We start from the raw sequence: 20,872 nt of genomic DNA, 5'->3' as shown, positions 1-20,872 counted from the left end.
AGATTTTATGAAGTCTAAGGTGTCATTTCCATTTTCAGTCTAATCCTTGAAGTAAGTATGAATCTACTTCAACTTCCAGGAAGGAATGTACTTCTGCACAAATACTGAGAAAGTTCAGTGACAATAGAGCAAACTTGTATTCTTTAGTTCTTTTGGGGTCACTTGAGATTTTATTATCTTGGAGGAGTTTCCATTTTTTGGTGTTATGTTTTAGCAGGTAGTTTTTGGTCTTGTGGCTGAATTATCTGAAATGTATTGTGAGGTGATTTACTGTACTGTATTGATGTGTGACAGTATTTTTCTGATCAGACGGAAAATAGACAATCTGGTCTTTGCATTTAAAACTGCAGTGAACTGCACCTGCTACTTCAGATAACTGATTTAAGGAGCAGACTTTGGCTGTGTTTTGAGTAGTGGAAGGGGAAAAGAAAATGTCCAAAGGAGAAAAGCTGAGGCTGCAAAACCTCATCTCTGGCGAATTAGTGCAGCAGACAGCTAGGGCAGTGGCGTGTGCTGTGCTGATTTCTGCACAGTTAGGTGTGCCCTACTGACTTGTGAATGCAGAAGCTCAGTTCTGAAGTCCTAGTTTTCTTAGAAGTTGCTTAACTGTTTGATAAAGTATTTTACTCAAATTTATACGTTCACACTAAAATACTAATTAAGGATAGAAACACTTCTGAAAAATATAATGCCTATACTGACTTGGACCAAAGTTTCACATTTTTGATAATGGTAGACGCATGTCCTTAGGGGGAAGATTTTGAGAACAGGACAAGCTTGTAGCGATGCATCTCATGAATATTTTTTGTGTCCAACAGTTTTGGCTCTGGGAATTCCTGCACCAGGTGTTTCTGTTATTTGCAACTTCAGCAATTAGCATGTTGTCCACATAGATGTTTACCTCCTGTAGCAGGGATTTCTCCAGCTTGCCTGCTTATTGTTCTGGAGAACCACAAGTATGCTTGTACAGGAGAGGATAATCAAGTGAGACTTCGTGCCTATTTGATTACTTAATAGGGAAAAAAAAAAAATCACTTGCGGCTTGTCTAGCAGCTCTCTTAACTTCTTCAGTTTACAAATCAAATGGCTGTGCCTTTCTGCTCTTGGCATCAAGCCTACATGATGGATACCTGTCAGATCCCATGATTGACTAGTTATTTCTAAGGCAGTTGCAACTATAACTCTTGATCTCACAACTGGAGAAATGGGAGCTTTATCTCTCTTAGAGTGGTAAGTCCCACTTTCCAGAAGGACACAGTTATTTATATCTGATTCACTCTTTGAAATTATAACTTGCATATAGCGAGGTATTGAAAGTTAAAGTTTTTTTAATTTTACTACCATTACAGTCAAAACTGAACTCACTGCTCTACTGTATTGCGCAGTGGTGTGATGCAAGTAGTACTCTTCTAAACTGCACTTTAACAGTAGTTATAAAAACCGAAAGTGACACTGGAATGAAGACTTTGTGTTTCAAAGCAGCGGTGTTTGGCATTAAGGTTACCATCAGGTATAGCAGTTAATTTCTGCAGGCTTCCTCTTCAACTTCCTCCAGGGATAGTTCAGAGTATGTAAAGTAAGCTCCTGTGCTAAACTACTTAGGTTAAGCTTGCTAGCCTCTTTCTCGTGATCATAGATTACTGGTTTGCAGTCTATAGATTCTTTAGAGTAGCAAGTCTAATTATATTTAATATTGCTATATAAGGAGTGGGCAGCCCAACTAGAAACACCTAGGAAAAAAGGGTGAAAAACACTGTTACAGACAAAGTCTACTGAGGCTAGCTTACACACTCTAATGTGGTTTGTTTTGTGTTTTTTTTTAATACCCCTTCAGTTTATCAGCAGTTATAATGGCACTCAGAAGTATGTGGGTGTGTTAAGCTTTGGTTTTTAAATTACTACAGTACAGAAGATACTTAAATTTTCATATACCAAGCTGAGCTGCCAACATTACATACAGAAGTTCAGTAGCTTAATTTGATGGAAATAAAGATGCAATAAGGAAACTAATTTTCCACAGGATGTCTTTGAGAATCTAAGTTGTTTTTAAATTGCCTGTATTTAGAGGTTAATATTCTGTGAAAAATGTAAGAAAATTACTATTTTCAGTAAGAAATACAGCAGATGAGGCCAGGATATTGCACAGCTCTGCACAGAAGAAGGCCAAAATCTTGACACGTCTCTATGAAGTTTCTTTCTTCTGGACTCAACACATTAGTGAGTCTCAACCTTAACACCCTTGGTACAGGTCTGAAGAAGCACAGCAATTTTACAGAGAATGGTGGTTTATACTGCATTGTGTTAACTTGTTAAGTGTAATGCTTCCTTTTTCAGCTAATCTGCAAATAGTGGGTATAAATAGTAGTAATTTGCAAATAACATATAACCAACCAGTTTTTTGCCATAAAACTGCATTTGCCTGCTGTTAAAGGAAGAGAAATCTCTTCTTTGTCTGGTACTGCTCTAGAGACAGGGGCTTCAGTAAACTGAGAAATTACTTGTCTGGAGCCCTGTCTTTATGTAGCTTTTATTTAATCAGGTGAAAGGAGTTGCCTTTTATTTGGATGTTTAATTACGAAGTTCATTCTTCATACCAGTCTGTTAAGAAGAACTAGTGGAATTTCAGTAATCTGCATAATTAAATGCAGTGGAGTATGAAAATGAATAGCTTAAAAGAATAGTCTACAGATTATAGTGTGAAACTAAGCATGTTATATGATGCTACTGAACAGAGAAGACAAAGGAGTATGTGGAGGCTATCTAGTAACTATTACTGATTGCATCAAGTACTATTACTGATATTTAATCCTTATTAATAAATAATTTGATCCTACAGTTAAGACCTTGTAGAATACGTATTATCACTGTTGACTTGAGGCAAACAGGGATGACATTTCTGGTATTAGACAATGGTCATAACTGCTTCAGATTCCTCCAGAAATACTTCTCTGACACTTCTGTCCAAATAGGATCTGTTTATAGATGTTCATAGTATCTGAAAGGAAACTGAAGAAACAAATCTCTTTAAGTTTTTAGATGGAATAGAAAAAACAGACCCATAAACTAATCATCCAGTACTTTATATAGAGAGACTGAACTTAACTTTATTCTAGGTGGGGGCTTTTTTTGTGTTTGGTGGTGGGTTCCCCCTGCCTTGCCCCCCGAATCATGCTTCCAAGCCACATGTATTAGCCTGTATTTCAGTGGGAGTGACTGAAGTCCAAGCAGCAGCAAACTGCATGGGTCTCATGAAATAATCTACCTATGGGAAACTGACTGCCGGTGGAAACCAAAGTTTCACAGGATTGGGGTTTGGGGTGATAGGTACCTTACCACATTTGGAGTCCTCATTCCTTTTCCATATTTTAAATCTTGTAATGCTAATTTTTATCTCTGTCTTCCAACAATCTTGAATGTAAAATGGTATTTCAGGTGGAATATAGAAGCAGGGTAACCATGTAACATCTAAGGTTTAATATCAAAATCTTTCCTGCTAGCTTTGCATTGAATTGGAGAGAGTAATCTAATTACTCTTGGTGATCATGTTATTCTAAATAAGCACTTCAATTCTGTAAGAGGAAAAAGTTCTGTCCTCACTTTAAAGCTCAGAAAATTGAGGCAGAATTTAATTCCAAGGTCACAGAACTGTCAGCATTGGGGTTGTGTGCTGAACACATCCAGTGCAGCAGTTGTTGATATAAGTAGACATCAGTTACTTGATAACTGGTGTGTTCATTAGTTTGTCAATAACTGGTGGTATTTGGAGCCAGTCATATTTTAGATATGCCTGTCACTTAAAAGGTCTTGTCTTTTTTTTTTTTTTTGCGCTTTAGCATTGTATCTCAGGCTGAAATATCAGGTTCAGAAATTGTATGCTAAGTTTTCTATCACTTTGAGATGCTGAGTAATACAGAACTGAGCTCTAAAAGAACAGAAGATATTTCTGCCCGGGTTGCATAAACCACAAGAACTATGGCAAATCACAACAAAATATTTGGTATTTTAAGGTTTGCTTACATTAGTCTTTCTCTGTGTAGGTGTTGGGTTTTTTTCACTCTATTGCAAATAATAGCGCTGCTTTTGTTCTGCATTTTCAAAATACATTGATTGGTCTTCCTTTATCCCAAAGTTGCTGTTCTATAGTGGATACTTCCCAACTCCTGTACCTTTTTTCATAACCAAATAAAAATATACTGCTGAGAAGACAGTAAAACCTTGTGTGCAGAAGCTTGTCCTTAGGATTAGTCTTACTCTTCCTTCAAGTGCATAAGAGCAGAAGGTGAAAGGAAGTATTTCCCTATTAGAAATGTACTGTGGATCCATCTTGGGAATCAAAATGCCAAAGAGATTAAACTCCTTTACAGAAAAATGTCTGTTGTACCTTGATTAAGAGTTTGTATCACCTATGCCATGTAGTAGTATATATTAATGTGCTGCTTTAGAGGGAGTGTCTTATTTCTTCTGGGTAGTCTTTGCTCACTAGAATATGTAACTTCTCAAAAACCTAATCCTAATACAGAAATTAATATATGTTTAATACCTTCTAGTTAGTGTAACTTTGTAATGGAAATAAAGCTGTTCGTAAATATTACTTTTCACTTATTTGGCATCTTTTTTGTTTGTTTCAGGGTGCAGTCTCTGGGTCAGTTCAGGCTTCAGATCGACTTATGAAAGAACTCAGGGATATATATAGATCACAGAGTTATAAAACAGGTAAAATGCTTCAGATTTCCCTTGAAATAACACTTTAAAAGAATTCTCCTGGCAAATACTTTGTGCTAATCCTTGTGTGTTTTGTTGTCATATGTATGTATATATGTGTGTATGTGTATATATGTGTGCATGTATATAAAAATAAAAATTCATAGATACACTATTTTATGTAATGTGATTATATATAATGTATGTATTTGTGGAGAAAAAGGAAGTCAGGATACATATCCTCTAAAATGTTCTTCCTTTTTGTTATGCAAAGCTTCATGCGAGAATTAACAGGATCGGTATAACTATGAGAATGCTCTTGGGGTGGATGGCTACAAAGAACAACTCAAGATTACTCCTGTGGGACTCCTTGAGTTTTCAGAAATACCTGGAGAACTGAATTTCAGGTAGATAGGGCAAAAGCTTTGACCACTACCAGTGGGTAGTACTAATCATAAGAATATACTTGCTGTAGAGGGATTTGTGGTCAACAGCAGAAAGTTTTGTTGTTATATGGGATTTAACCTCAATTACATTGCTGTTACTTTTACGATTTTGTGATGGTGTTAATCTGATCGTAAGCTCTGTGTATTCCTTGGAATAAGGATACAAATGGCAATAGAAAACAAGCTTGTCTTTTAAATTTGTTTGAATAACAAATGCTGATTAGCTTTAAGTAGTTAAGTGGTTGGCTGTTCTATTTGCTCCATATAAGGGCAAAGGAATCGGTATGTTGAATTGTCTAAGTGTTACCATACAAGAAACAGAAAATACATAGATTTCAGGCAGGTTGTATTCCTGTAGGTCAGTTGTGTAGGCAACTCCATCACAGCAGCCAGGTATGAGAACCTGTTGTGGGCCAGGATGGGAACAGGAGGAATGCCTGATTAGAAAGTCAGTCTAAACTTTAATCCTCTATCTTTTACTTTTCTGAACTTTTCCCCTAGTTTATTTCAAATCTTGCTTGGTGGCTGTGGCATTTTAATTCATGTGTAAAAGGACAGAGTTGAAGAGACAATAGGTTCTTGTCTTGATTTGCCAGATTTACCTTTTAGGTAAACAGCTTTATGTGCTGAAGTACTGTGGTAAAATGTCTTAAGTATAAATTTAAGTGACCTAGTGCTGATCTAATGTAGCCTACTCTTTTTAGGCTTTATTGCTGCTGAGTGCTTACCAGTATGCCTTAATCACCATCTATCCGGTAAAGAATGGGTTAGTGGGTCTAAGGAAGAGCCTAGAAATAGATCTGTATTAAGTCACAAGTGATGCTCTACTGCCTATATATGATCTTCAGGGTTTGTTTTTTGTGGTTAGAACAAAGACTGGGTATAACAAATCTCCTTGTCTGTGAAGACTGTATGGTCCTTAATCACATAGGTACTGCTTGAGGCACAACCAGGAGCCCCTATAATAGGTGCAGTTTGAGGTGAGGATTTGGGTTGCTTAATAATGCCATTTCTTGGCTTTAGATTAATAACAATTCTTAACTAGCTGTAAAAGATTGAACTCCTGATGTAGGAAAGCATACTTTAAATGATGAGGAAAAGTAAATCTTGCTAAACTGTAAAGAAAGTTGAGGTACTAAAGGGTAAGTATAGTAACTTATTATTAGCTTATGACTCAGGAATATGTAAAAAGACTGCAACTGGATGCCTTGTGTCAATCTCTAAAACATGTTAATGAAGTAAAGCGTCAAGCGGATGTGACTACAAAACTGATGGCAGTCCTGCTTCGAAACACTGTCCTACTGATACATTTATTAAATTTTGCCAGTAAATGATGCTGTTGGTTATAAAACTTACCTAGATTCATTCCTTATGGCCTCATTTAATCTTAGGAGTTGAGTGAATTTAAATATCAGTTCCTCTCCTTTGCACAAAACTCCTGCTTTTATAGCCCAGTTCTGTCTTTTGTTGTTAGATAACTGTCACCAGTGAGCAGGGGCTTTTTTTTTAATGTGATCTTTGTTCTGAGTACTTGCTCCGTGGTCCATTTTTCCCTTAATTTAATTTCTTACTATTAACACACAAAGGGAAAAATTGTGAAACTTAAAGGTTCTGGTAACTGTTGCAAGGTAATTTAACACTGTTTTCATTTTTTGTAATGTAAGCCAGAAAATTTAAGGCTGCTCTTTAGTTGCATAAGGATCACTTTATTTAGTGTATGTGAGATTACATGTTTTTAGGATTGACAATAGGCCAACACTGGGACTTCTGAAGTGAGTACTACTTGTAGTAATAGTCCTTTAAATATTTTATTTTCTATTAAACTGTTTTATAGAAAAGTAGCCTTAAAAAAAATTGTCAGAACTTCAACTATGGGTGTATATTCAAGGTAGTATCCATTTTAGAACTGAAGTTCCTTTAGTGATTGAAATACTACTGTTGGAGTTCACGCAAAAGATGATTACAAGCTTGCTGTCAACAGGAAGGTTGCTTATCTATCTGGAAAATCTAGGTGAAGAACTACCCTTAAAAAATAAACAGAAAACTGTTTTCTTATGAGCTAACAGAAGCAAAAAATACTCCAGCAAATTAAGATATTCTGCTATAAGCTAGACAGAGTTTCATTAACCTGTTTTGATAACAGGAGTCACAAGTCCTCCAAAGTAAGGTGATTTCATTTCCAAATATGAAGTTGGAGATTTGCTTAGTTAATATGGAAGAATTCACAAAGGTCTTAACATAATTGGGGGGGGGGGGTAGATAGGGAGGGAGAGGAACAAAGACTTTGGAGATATTAAATGAAATCTCTTCTGTTCATATTTTTAGCGGCTGTGTTGTTCATATATAGTGACTTCAACTCACTGCTTTTATCCAAAGATTGTATGGGATTTACTTCTAGTTGTAGTAAAGTTGTTTTAAGTAAGATGTTGCCTCTATATTGGAAGGAGTTGGTTTTTTTCCTACCTTTTCATCTCTTAATTTTTTGCTTGCTTCATGGTTCTGCGTGCTTGCTTTTACTTTATCACCTCTGTGGATGGCCTTTTAGAGGAATAAAACAAAAAACCTCCTGTTTTATTTAAGTGAGGGAACCTACCTTAATTCCCTTCCCTACCTTAAGGACCTCTCAGAAACTGGTACTGATCAGATAAAGTCTTCTTGACAGGAACTTTTTTCCTTTTACTGCCTAAATTAAGAAGAAAGCTTATGAGCTGGTTTCAAGTAACACCTCTTGACTATTAAAAAACCAAACAACCACCCTCCCCTCAACTTTGGATAGTGTTGTTAAGAAGCTTCTGTATCAAGACAGCAAGTAACCCTGATGCAGCTGCTGTTCATGAGGACACACAGATACTACTCAGCTCAAAATTTGGGTGCTTGAGAGGTTGATTCAGTAGCTTGCTGTTTGGTTAAGGTGCATTCTTGTCAGTCATGAACTGCGCACATCTCTGAAGAACCCTTTTACAACTTCTGGTTTAGGTACAGTACAGCTCTTACGACCAGCAAAAGTTATTCCTTTGGGGAAGCTAGGAAAACATGTGGACCTTGGAGCTGAAGGACTGGTGCATGAATTCTGGGTAAGAGCAGGATATTTAGGGTGATGGAAGGAACGCAGGAATAGGGCTAGAGACTTAGTGCATAAATGAGCTGATGGAAGTTCTCTTGTGATCTGCCATTTTTTAGGATATGGTCAGAATACTTACTGTAACTTGTTTTGTTGTCTGTAACAAGTATTTTATACTTGTGCTAGGTGCCAAAGCTGTAATACTGAGAGGCTGCTTCTTCCAGTCTTCGCTCCCTTTTGGATGTAGGTCGGAGAAAATATTTGGATACAGTGGTGGAATAGTTTCATCATTAATGGGAGTTGACAATGAGAAGAGTTTTGAATGTCAACTCTTTTGTTGTTACATCAGAGCAGTACAAATTGAAATTCTTATAATTCATGACTTCCACTTGTACTGAGGGCAACTCAGAAAATAGTGTCCTTGGATCTGGGAAATTGGAAAAAGGCCTTAATAGTTCCTTCTGTTCATCCTCGAACAGAAATGTGTAGTGTCTCTGAACTAGCTGCTGATTAAAAGGAACATTGGGAACACAGTGAGTAAGCTTTCAGACCTACTTTGTTGTCCCAGACTTAGAAAAACTTGAAATCATGATCTTGGCTGCAGTACCCACTTGTTTGTGGAACTGTGGTAAGGAGAAATAAGCATAGTTTCTTTACCTTGTTTACTGAGTTTTGGAATGCTTTAGAAATAAAAGGTGTCTGGACAGCTTGAAATGTCATCTGTACTGCAAGTACTAATGCTTAAAATTTTCAAGTGCAAGTGTGGTGGGTTGACCCTGGCTGGATGCCAGGTGCCCACCAAAGCTGTTCTATCACTTCCCCCGCTCCCCCCACCCTCAGCTGGACAGGGGAGAGAAAATATAACGAAAGGCTCGTGGGTCGGGACAAGGACAGGAGAGATCACTCACCAATTACCATCACAGGCAAAACAGACTCAACTTGGGGAAAACTAACTCAATTTATTACCAATCAACAAGAGCAGGGTAATGAGAAATAAAACCAAATCTCAAAACACCTTCCCTCCACCCTTCCCTCCTTCCCAGGCACAGCTTCACTCCTGGATTTTCTACCTACCCCCCCAGTGGTGCAGGGGGATGGGGAATGGGGGTCACAGTCAGTTCATCACACATTGTCTCTGCTGCTTCATCCTCTTCAAGGGCAGGACTCCTCGCACTCTTCCTCTGCTCCAGCGTGGGGTCCCTCCCACGGGAGACAGTCCTCCACAAACTTCTCCAACGTGGGTCCTTCCCACGGGCTGCAGTTCTTCACAAACTGCTCCCGCGCGGGTCCCTTCCATGGCGTGCAGTCCTTCAGGAGCACACTTGCACACTGCTCCAGCGCGGGGTTCCCACGGGGTCACAGCCTCCTTCGGGCACCCACCTGCTCCGGTGTGGACCTCCCTGGGCTGCAGGTGGATATCTGCTGCACCGTGGACCTCTGTGGACTGCAGGGGGACAGCCTGCCTCACCATGGTCTTCACCACAGGCCGCAGAGGAATCTCTGCTCCAGCACCTGGAGCATCTCCTCCCCCTCCTTCTTCACTGACCTTGGTGTTTGCAGGGTTGCTTCTCTTACACGTTCTCGCTCCTCTCTCTGGCTGCCATTTATGTGCCCGCTGCAACTTTTTTTCCCTTCTTAAATATGTTATCACAGAGGCACTACCACTGTTGTTGACTGGCTCAGCCTTGGCCGGCAGCGGGTCTGTCTTAGAGCCGGCTGGTATTGGCTCTGTCGGACATAGTGGAAGCTTCTAGCAGCTTCTCACGGAAGCCACCCCTGTAACCCCCCTGCTACCAAAACCTTGCCTCACAAAGCTGATACAGCAAGATAATGTATTCTAGAATAATAAAACTCAGAAATTAATACTGTAATTCCTTGGAGAGAATGTGGTGACTGCAATCTATTGGTTTTATAGCCTTCAGAAATCCTAGGTAGATTCCTGATTTGCATATATCTTTCAAATAATTATGTCAGCAACAGATACGCTGTTGAATATTAACCCAGGTAACAAGTTTAATCATAGTTGTTTAGTGTATATGCATGAATAGTCTGTGGTGGAAGAGATTAGACTTTTGAACATCACTGATACCAATTTCTAAATCTTGTCTGATGGTTAAAGATTTATTGCTTTTTCCTGGGCTGCTTGTGAACTTCTGCAGAGGGGAAGCTTGAATATACAAGAAGATGGAAGATAACCTTTCATCCTTCCCTTTGAGTGAAATGCATAACTACTGCTTAACATGCTTAAAACAAATAGATTGCTGTAAATCACCAGCTGGCTTCCAGAGATGGGTATCCTTTTGATGCACCTTTCTGGCTTCTTTGGTCAGCTGTTGGGAATGCGCTTCATCAAATGTAGTATCTTCTTTTTTTGGGTTTCTGCTCCATACACTGTCCAGTGTCCTGTCCTGGTCTGCTAATACTGACAAGAACTTGTGAAATATCATGCTGCATACTCAGACTGTGTGTTACGTGTTTTAAAAGTGTGTTGGTCATGTACGGGGTGTAAAATATCCTGAGTGCTAAGCAAGCTAGAGTTGTAGCTGTGGAAAGTCTGAAGGGGAACTGGGAGAGGGGGGAAATGGTTAGGCGTCAAAAAAAATTTTGATTCATGTGGAATTTTTTTTTATAGAAGTGAAAGAACTTTTTCTCCTTGTTGCTCAGAATTGCTTCTGCTACTCGAGGAAGGATGTGCCTCAGTATCAGTATCTCAGTATCTTATCTGTTGCTCACATCTACTGAGTGTATTTATACTTAAAAGCAAAGAATGTTTTTGCTAAATTTTACCTTGTTAAACTTTTAGTGCATAATTAATTCTATCTAATATTTCTACAGGGATATATTCAGTGGAACTGGTAAATGACAGCTTGTATGAATGGCACGTTAAGCTTCTAAAGTAAGTTACTAGAGTTTTTTCATGTTCTGAAGAATCCGTTTTATTATTGCTGCAGAGATTCTTACTTCTGATAAATGAGAATCTCTAGCCAGAGCATATAAAACAGTGTGGTGGCTACAATTCTAGTGTACAGAAATGAGTACAGAGATTGAACTGTAGTAGTTGAGCTGGCAAAAAAACAAACACTCTTTGCACAGCTTACGCAGTGCATATTACCATAACTTTCATTACTGTTCAATTCTCTTTCCAAAACTACTCCAAAATATGAAATCTTAAATGATGAAATTTTTTGTCTATAGTTTTGTCTGGATGGTTTTATTTTGGTTTTGTTTGTTTTTAGTTTCAAGAAAATGCAACTTCTAGTTTCATGCAAGATGTAAGAAGGAACAGAACTGTCCTAGTACCATTAGTTCTTTATTTCTACAGTTGAGCAGACACATAGGACTGAAACTTTTAGGTATAACATAATTATGACTGTCTTCTCTTCCGTACTGCTTTTGGCTATGTGTACTAGATGATAACTTGTCTTGGTTGTGTCCATAGTCCAGTAACTTTAATTCTAGAGGTATTATATTGAAATTATTCCTGGTAATGGGATCTTCTGCCATCATCCTATGAGAAAACCTGTAGGAAGGAAAAGCCTATCCAAACTAGGCTGGGTGGCTGCAAAAGATGGCAATGGATGAAAGAACTTCCATTCAGTTCAGATGTCATGGTGAATAAGTATAAGGACATAAGCTGTTTCAGCACAATAGTTGGCCTGCCTGTAGGAACTGTTGCCTTGTCCTAGTGGTGAGACTTGTATGACTATGTCACCAGCTGCTGAAATACAGTTTTATATCCTTCTTAGTGTAATCATAGGCATGTGAATGTTTTGAAGCTGAAAATGGCAGGAATGGTGTATGTTGGAAAAATCTGTGCCATATTACAGGAAGCCTTGTCTATTGAGTGCTTCTACAACAAAGCGCTCAAACCACTGTGCGGTGATTTGAAACCTCCTTCCAAGTATTGTGAACAGGTCTGATTTTCTGACTTCAAGAAAGAGAAAATGGAGTGCATGCAGCAAATGGCTTCCAGAATGACTAAGAGAAGATAAGAAGTATTGTGTTTGTTTATCCCAGCAAAAAGTGTCTGGAAACAAATGAACTGTGTGCAGACTAGTTGGAGGGGGTAAATGGCAGAGAGAAAAGAGCCCATTTGACTAAGGGACAGTATTGTTACTAGAACAAATAACTCTGAACTGGCCTAGCACAAGCTGTGGCTGGAAATGATAGGTTTCTAAACACTGGGAGACTTTCTTCTGAAACAGCTTCCGGTTGGTAGGATGGGGACAAACTACCCAAGTAATACTGAAATGTGGGATCTAGTAAGTTTGTGGTTTCACCTGTAGCAGAGGACTGGATTTAATAGCCCATCAATCCCTTTAACATATGTTTTTGGTTTGCTGCAGGCATTTTTTGACTAGTCTCTTTTAAAAGCTGCTGGGATGTCAGAGCCTGGGTGGGATTAACCCAGTAGTGTCTGAATTAATGTCTAGGCTGCTCACCACCAGCGTTTTGCAACAAACAGTTGTTGAAATTCTGCTGAGCAGAAGCTGCTGGCTTTAGTACTTCTGCTGATGCAGATTACTTTTAACAGCTGATACAGAACTATGATCACATATTCCATAAAGGATTCACTAACTGTGTACTGAAAACTAGGTCAGACAAAACAGTCTTCCTGTTAAATCCATCCCCCCCACCCCACCCCCTGCCTTTGGAACATATGTTTCTGGTGAACTGAAGAGAATTGAAATTGCTGTTTTCAAATAAACAGGTTATTTTGTGCTAACTATGTTCAAATAGCACTTGATAGCATTGGGGATGTAGTGCGTTGAAGCAAGCTTTCATGCTGATCTCATGGCAAAGTGTTTACTTTGTAAAGAGAGCAAGAGTTTTCTACAGTTCACCTTAAATTACTACTACAAATGTAGTTTGTAAACTACAAATACACAAAAGCGCTCTTAAAGGAGTAATTACTGTTTACAGGAAGTGAAAATATTAACTTCATCTAGGATCTCCCCCCTGCTTCTTTCATAGGGTTGATCCTGATAGCCCACTGCATAGTGATCTTCAGGTCTTAAAAGAAAAAGAAGGTGTAGAATACATTTTACTCAACTTCTCTTTTAAGGTATGTGTCTATGGGAAGAAATGCTGGGGTTAAATTTGTAGCTTACTGTAGGAAGTGACTGAAATGACCCTCAGCTGTTACTTGGGTAAAGATGGAGCTGTAGCATAAATTAAAAAAAAAAAAGAAAAGAAAAATTGCAACTTTAAATTTGGCACTAAAGCTTTCAAAAAATTGCTTTTTTTAGCTTTAAATCTGATTTGCCAAATAAGGCTATTGAAATACTTCCTGGTTAGGAAAACAGTGTCACAGTATTTTTCTTAACCTGTTTTTTGTTATGCTTTTCAGGATAACTTCCCTTTTGATCCTCCCTTTGTGCGAGTGGTATCTCCTGTGCTCACAGGAGGGTAGGTTTGAGTTGCCTTACAGAAATTTTACTTTGTGGTGAAAATGTTACAACTTGAGATTGGTTGATTGCGTTTGCAGGGTATGTTTTGAGACTACCATGTAGGCTTCAGGAAATTTCCCCTAAATATATATATGAGCTGCTGTAGACCTTGAGTTTGGTGAAGACCTCACAAGTGTCATATGGAGACTTGCTTCTCAAGCTTTATGAACTAATAGTAGGAAAACAGCTGGATGCAATTCCTCTTTGAATTGCTTAGTTTGTGTCTCACTTTGAAAGCCTCTGTGCCTGCCATGATGTTTAAGAACCAGCTTCTTTGGGGATGGTTGACATCGCTGTTGTAGGGTGTTTTGAGTTGGTGCTTTGAAGGGGTCTTGATCCCTATGTTGCCTTAAACTTGCTGTATAGTCTCAACTGACTCTCTGTTGCTGGTAACACTGCCATAAAGTTTTTGTCTAAAAACTCAAACGCTAATTGAAAAATACTAAATTTAATTGACACCATGCTCCAAAAGTCACCTAAATGTGTTTGAAGTGCTGTCTGTGGCACAGAAACTTGTATATATCCATGGAGAGAATATTAAATTCACCTTCCAAGGCTTTTATGCATCTCCAGCTGACAGGAAATTATACCTGTACATTTGAAAATGCAGTCTGTGAGAGCTGGTGCTGATTCTGATTTGGGTTTAATTGCTGTGTGGTTTTGCATTCAAGAAGTGGTTAGTGCAGTTAAACACTGTTCATGAGGGTTGCTGCTACCAAAAAAGTGAACAAGCAGTGCCAGACAACAGAAAACTTATTTGGATTCTGGTTTTGTTGTACTTAGACTTCTTTGTAGAATGAGAGAAAGAATGGCCCAGAAGGTTTTCAGTGATCGTTTCCCTGTGAATGTCGTACAGACCTACACTGTTTGAATGTCTTGGTCATAGGGGAGACGACATTTTTGGAGTGGTAAATTCTACTCCCTCGGTCCAGGTTTTGTAATGACCAGGCATTCTGACTATTGAGTCAGCACAATGCATGAAGAAGTGTTACTGAAACTAGAAAGTGGTTTATAGGAAAATCAAGTAATGATCTGCTTTATCTCATTTGTCTACATCTTTGATTTATAGGTGCACCTACATTGTGTGGAATTTTGTTAAATTTCTTTACAGATGTGAATTTGTTTGGGTTTTTTACAACTATACATCAATTCTACATATACATAGTCTAGCCATAAAAAGCAACCTTCCTTTTTTCGTGGTCTGTGTACAGTTGTGTAAGCAGTTGTGCAGACTAGCTCAGTCACTGATTTTTAACTAAATGTAGTTAGTAAATGAAATTTTTTTTTGTCTCACAATGCTAATCTTCTTTGCATAAGTATAATACAGCTAACTAGTTACAATATATTCCTGGTTAAAGGGCATTTCAGCTTTATGTGAACAAAAAAAATTAACCAATTGGCCTGCAAGAGCTTAAAGTGCTGTGAACAGTTTCATCTTTTTACTAACTGGTAATGTCAAATATATTTTCTTTCACATTTGTTTCTAGGTATGTCCTAGGTGGAGGTGCATTATGCATGGAACTTCTTACTAAACAGGTGAACACAGGCTCTGTTATCTCGATAATAACAAAGCATGCTTTAAAATAATGAAAATAGGCATTTCCCCTGAGTTGAAGAATCCCCTGTGTGGAATAAATTACACACTCCAAAGGGAACATGGTGGAACAAAGCTCAGTCCCACAAGATTTGCCTTGCTGATCTTGTGTGAGATCTTTTCTGCCTTGGATGGCTTACAAGAGGTCTGAGGAAGAGGCAAGAAGTGAGAGCACATCAGCTTTGAATTCTCAGAATTTCTGGGAGGAAGCTCGTGTAAAGAGTGAGTTCTCAGGAGCAAGACATTGTTTTCTTTTCTAGAAGCCTCTGCTACTGCACAAAGTCAGCTCTGGAGAAGTGAGGAAGGCAGAAGAATCTAGGCATAGATGACTCTTCGTGTAGACAGAGTTGATTGGTTTGCTCTTTAAAATAAGTCAATGAACGAAGTGACTATTTGCAGGCTCTGGCAGAAACTTTTGTGAACCCTGGAAGGTAAAGCAATGTCAGAGATAAGCAGTAGTTTTCGTGGGAGCAGAATTGTCATAGCTTACTCAATGGCTGTCTTAGATAGCAGTCTTTCTGCTTCTTACAACAAGAAGTTGTAACAGCTGTTGTGATGTTGCTGAAAATGTGTAAATGCTGTAATAACAGAGCTGCTCTTGTTTCTGTCTTGCTGCATTTTGGAAATGTGTGATTCAGCCTTTTCATTTTTCCTACAAGTTCTTAGTACTAGGCCTGTATATCACTTTCCAGATTCTCTCTGGAAAATAAAAGTTGTTAACTGGAAACAAGTAGTTAAAACTAAAACTGGAGTGCAGAAAAAAACCAAACCACAAAAACCCCAAAGCAATCCCAAAGCACATATTCCAAAATAGATTTGCAAGGTGAGGACAAGAAGCAAGTACATGTTACATAGAACTATTTCCTTCTTCCTCCAGGGCTGGAGCAGTGCCTATTCGATAGAATCAGTCATCATGCAGATCAATGCCACTTTAGTCAAAGGAAAAGCCAGAGTACAGTTTGGAGCCAATAAGGTAAATGTGCTGTGTATATCAATTACATAAATTACTGTTGGGCTTCCATTTCTTTGCTGACTTGCATAGAAGGTGCTTAATGACAGAATTGTCATTGCAAATGTATTTCCCTTTTGATTTATCTTGGTGTCTGGTGCATGTATGAGTACTCTATTGGCAGTTAACTATGAGTTTGTTAAGAAATGATGAACGCATGAGGAGGATAAAACCTTGGGATGGGCAGGGTGTGCAAGTAGTTAGACTTGTACTATACCTGTATTGGCAAGGCAGGGGGAGCGAAGGAGGATTCAAAACTGGGAATCAGGAGGATTTGGAAATTCCAGCTCTGAGAAGGGCTGTAGATGACAGCCCGACTGCCAGGATCGCATATGCTGATGTTAAGAAGTTCTCCTTTTGCTGGACTAAACACCTGCAAAATTTCACAAGAAGGTGAAAAATAATACCATGCGAATACTGCTGAGTTAGCCATTCAGCATTGATCGAAATCATAGTTCAATTCAAGTGTGTATGTTGGTAATGGACCATACCGTAAAACCTTGAAGTACTAAATGCTGTTTTCAAAGGATGTTTAAATATTCAAGTCAATGAAATTGTCACTTGGATGCCAGTTTTTAAGTATGTATTCAAGCATAGTGAACTAGGCAAGATGCAAAAGTTTATGATCACAATTCTGTCTAACTGGGTGACTGGTCAGCTGAGCAAGACAGAGTTGCGGTGGGGATTGCCTGGCGCCTGCCCTTCTGGTCGCAATACACACTTCTGACTTACCTCACATTCTGAACCTTCTGCTAGAGGGGCCTTTCCAGCAGTAGGGTTATACAAATTATTGTCATTATGATGGAGGAGATAGCAGAAGATAAGAGTATTTGTTCTGAAAATCTTGTACTTAAAAGCTGGGAATGTTGTAACATAGTGCATGGTTTTTATTTGTAAGCCCACCATAGAGTTTCTTCATAAAGCTGTTTTTCAGTCTCACGTGTCTAGATGCAGGTATTTTATGTTTTTTCTCCTTTCAGAATCAATATAATCTAGCAAGAGCACAGCAGTCCTATAAGTCACTAGTACAAATACATGAGAAAAATGGTATGTATATTCTTGCGACTTTGTTCTTGTCTGCACAGCAACCTGCGCATTGGTATTTGGCCGCAGTAAATCTTGAAGTGCCAGAGTGTCTTATGTTGGCTCGGGAAGACCATAAACGATGTCTCCTTTTTCTCATCTTGCGCTAGGAAGACAGCGCTTCAAGTAACTTGACTAACAATCATTGCAACTTTTCCAGCTTAGGTGAATGTTCCATGTGTTCCTGTTGTCTTTTGAAAGGTAGTTCAACTTCATTTTCAGCCAGTTGATCTAGGAACTTTATTGTTACTGTAGCTTTTAAAGCATCTCATTAGTTAGTGAAGTACCTGCTGGAAGTTTGCCTCTTTCCCTGAAAGGCTTTGTTTCAAGTGGCAAGACCTCAATAGTAGTAATTACTAAGGAAGAGATAAAGTGGAAAGAAAAAACAGAGACTAAAAAAAACAAAAAGTGTAAGTGAAACATGCTGGCTGGAAAACTGTGCAATAGAAATGGGAGACACTTATTTTTTTTAACCATATTTAAAGCCCGTTAATGGTCTCTCAGCTGCATAAAACAAGCATTCAAGTGCTTCAGGTATAATTGCATTCATTGTGCCAGGATGCAAAGACAACAAATGACCTGAGGCTTCAGAAAGTTTAAGTGGCTTACATGTTACGTAAAAGTCATCAGCAGAATTGGTACCCTGGTCTCATGACGAGGGAGTTAGTCCCGGTTACCGCTCCATGATGTTCTTTGATCCAGGTTGGACATGGTGCCCTCTGGGAATTCCTGTTGCTGTGAACATGAGCGCATATTGCAGTGTGACTAGTGAGCACCTCGGTTTCCCTACCTCTAAAATTGAACATAATGCATTCTCTACTCTTGGGAGGAAGATCAAAGATAATGACTTTGAAATGCTTTCCACTTTTATGATATTTTGAACTTGCCATTAACTGAGTCTTTTACTTTTTAGTCTTTACAAAAGCCAGCATGGCTCTCTGTTTGCTTCTAGCTATGTGCTAGCCTTGACTACAGTGGTTACTGCTGCATCAGGAGCTGTACACAAAGCATTCACAGCATTTATTGCTGCTGCAAAAGGTGTCTTTAACTTATAGCTGCTACCTGTTCTCTCGGACAACATAAATAGGCCCTGTATTCACTGTACAAAAATTTAGAGTCATTTTTACAATAGCGGCCAGGAGAATTAAGATTGGAGATCTGGAGGTGGCTAGAAAAAAAACTATGTGCACTTGATCAGGTATGATTCGACTGCTAAACATGCCAAATCCTATTAGGAGGCAAGTTATTCAACTGACATTTCTGAGCCTATTCCTACAGCAAGATTTGCAGAAGTAGGATAAACCATTCAAAAATGCTTGTGCGTGCCTAACTTCATTACACGAGGTGGAATTTGTATATAAGTATCCCAGTGTAGTCATGTTTGTATGTCTGTGCACTAAGTGGCTTGAAGACGTAGGGGTTGTATTTCTCTTCCATTTGGTTTTGTTGCAGCAAAGTTCCTCCTTAAACAGCTTCCTCTGTCGATGTCCAGCTCATCCAACTCGGGATTAGCTGCTGCCATAAAACCCCCAAAACTTGGAAGTATTTAATTTTCACGCCCAAATACCAGGTCTGATCCTGGATTATGCCACATGCTTTATCTCCAGCTGCAGACCCACTAGTGTTTAGGGCAGTGGGTCTCGCTGAGCTGGCTGACTTTAAGAGGGAAGGAAGGAGCCGGATTAGACTTTCATTTCCTGCAAATTGAGACTAAGATGGCAAGATCATCTTGACATAGCGATGTCGGTACCTAATGCGTTTCTCTGTTCTCCATAGGCTGGTACACTCCTCCGAAAGAAGATGGCTAACACTGAGGACTGTGGTATACCTGGACCAATGTCAACAAAACAAGCTCTTTTTTATGTTTTCCAACACACAGACTCAAGCTATGAGTGCCCCTATAACAGCTGTACTGAAGACTTTAGCTATTAGATAAGTTAGTGGATAATCTGTCAACTGACACGTAAAGTATAAGTTACAGCCTTACCATTCCGCTCTTAGGTATCTGGACTGAGCAGTTTGGGCCTTTACCGTATTGTTCTTATGGATTAAGCATATTTGGGTCATGCCCTCCCTTCTCCCTTTTTTTTTATATTTGAAAGCATAAGCTCCCTGCAGCAGGCTATCGAGTTACTAAAGATCATTCAATAGGAGTGAGTTGTTCACACACTTTTGTGTATTTCTTACCTTTTGCAAAATGCAGACTGCAGAGACTTGCGTTGTATCGTTTCATTTAAAGCCAAGAAGTTTAATACATTGTTTAATACTGTTTTAGGAAATGTCAGGTCTTGCAAATCACAGTAGTTTTTTCTGGTCTAAAATGACAGCATTTGTAGTATTTCCAAATTAATGATATAGGAAAAAAACCATATGTATGTTAAGTCATTAAACATTTTTCATGGCTGTATGAGAATATGAACTGTTTCTTGGAAAAGATGCTCTTTGTTTAGATTATGTTAACTTTTTTGGCTGTTTTTTTCTTTTTTTTTTTTTGTTTGGGTTGATTTTTTTTTGTGTTTTTTTTGTTTGTTTTTTTAAGCAGAGCAAGGCTGTGCCAATAAAACCTTGTAACTAGTCACTTCCACTGGGGCATCAGAACTTGCTGGGCTGTTCCTGCTACTTGCTGGCTCAACCTCCTTAACAAGAAGAGCCGCAGTATGAAGCTTGAAGTTATTTAAAGTACTAAAAACCTTTTTAGGTGTTCCATTTTATTAACGGGTTGTTGCAATCATTTGTAAACTAATGAACTTATAAAGTGATTGGCACAAATTGAGATGAAAGTCCTTGAATGAAAATTTTTTATATAAAGCTACAATAAATAAAGTACGAAACTGCGTCATCTGATTCAGAGGTTTAAGAAATGTTGCCACAGTTGTCAACGGTGGTTCTGTTATCGAAAGACAAAGGGGAACTGTTATTTCTTTGTTAGGAAACGAATCTGGGTCTGTGTAATTACGCTCTTATTTCATTGCCTTACCTACATCGATTCTGTTTTGGTTGTAGCACTAGTCGTTAGGCCTTTGCACCTCCCTGGGGCCAAGCGAAGGGTGCGTACCACGGACTAAGCACTTTTTAGAAGCGCAGAAGCATGTTTTTGTTATGTTTTTTTTAGTTGACTATCGACTTTGTGCTCTTCTCTCTGTGTCAGGTGCCCATGTGTCCTTGCGCATTTGCTTCTAGATCCCGTTTTTAGCTCGAAGGAAACGACGGGGGTGAGGTTTGGCGCGGATGGACGGTGGGTGATGTCCCTGCCGTGCCCGTGGGTGCTGACCCCGGCGCCCACCGGGGGGTGGGGGGAGCCCGCCCGTGGCCGGTGGCTCCCTGCGGCCCCACCCCGTAGGCAGGCAGACCCCGCACTGTTGCCGCATGCTTTGGGGGTTGGGTTGCGTTCCTCATGGCGGAGTTCCTTGGCAATGTACAATAATTTGTAAACTTGCATCAAGTTTATGAATAAAAACCGTTTTAAGAAGTGCGCTGTCTCCCTGCTGGATCCTGCGGAGGAGGGGGGAGCGGGGCGGGGCTCCAGAG

General features: G+C 39.2%; 1 protein-coding gene across 1 annotated transcript in view; it reads left to right on the top strand.

The window, feature by feature from the left end:
- The window catches only part of UBE2Q2 (ubiquitin-conjugating enzyme E2Q family member 2), a 52,687-nt gene extending 32,936 nt beyond the window's left edge, over positions 1 to 19,751 (top strand). The window contains exons 9-16 of the mRNA XM_010572256.1: positions 4,629 to 4,713; positions 11,044 to 11,104; positions 13,183 to 13,273; positions 13,559 to 13,617; positions 15,146 to 15,194; positions 16,130 to 16,225; positions 17,242 to 17,308; positions 19,121 to 19,751. Coding sequence (XP_010570558.1) covers positions 4,629 to 4,713; positions 11,044 to 11,104; positions 13,183 to 13,273; positions 13,559 to 13,617; positions 15,146 to 15,194; positions 16,130 to 16,225; positions 17,242 to 17,308; positions 19,121 to 19,152 — 540 coding nt within the window. The 3' untranslated portion in view covers positions 19,153 to 19,751. The remainder of the gene's footprint in view (positions 1 to 4,628; positions 4,714 to 11,043; positions 11,105 to 13,182; positions 13,274 to 13,558; positions 13,618 to 15,145; positions 15,195 to 16,129; positions 16,226 to 17,241; positions 17,309 to 19,120) is intronic.
- Positions 19,752 to 20,872: the final 1,121 nt, after the last annotated feature.

Source organism: Haliaeetus leucocephalus, unplaced genomic scaffold (assembly GCF_000737465.1).
Source record: "Haliaeetus leucocephalus isolate CR32 unplaced genomic scaffold, Haliaeetus_leucocephalus-4.0 Scaffold339, whole genome shotgun sequence".
NCBI lineage: Eukaryota > Metazoa > Chordata > Aves > Accipitriformes > Accipitridae > Haliaeetus > Haliaeetus leucocephalus.
Note: the sequence above shows the minus strand (reverse complement) of the source record. Positions and strands in the feature narration are given on the sequence as shown.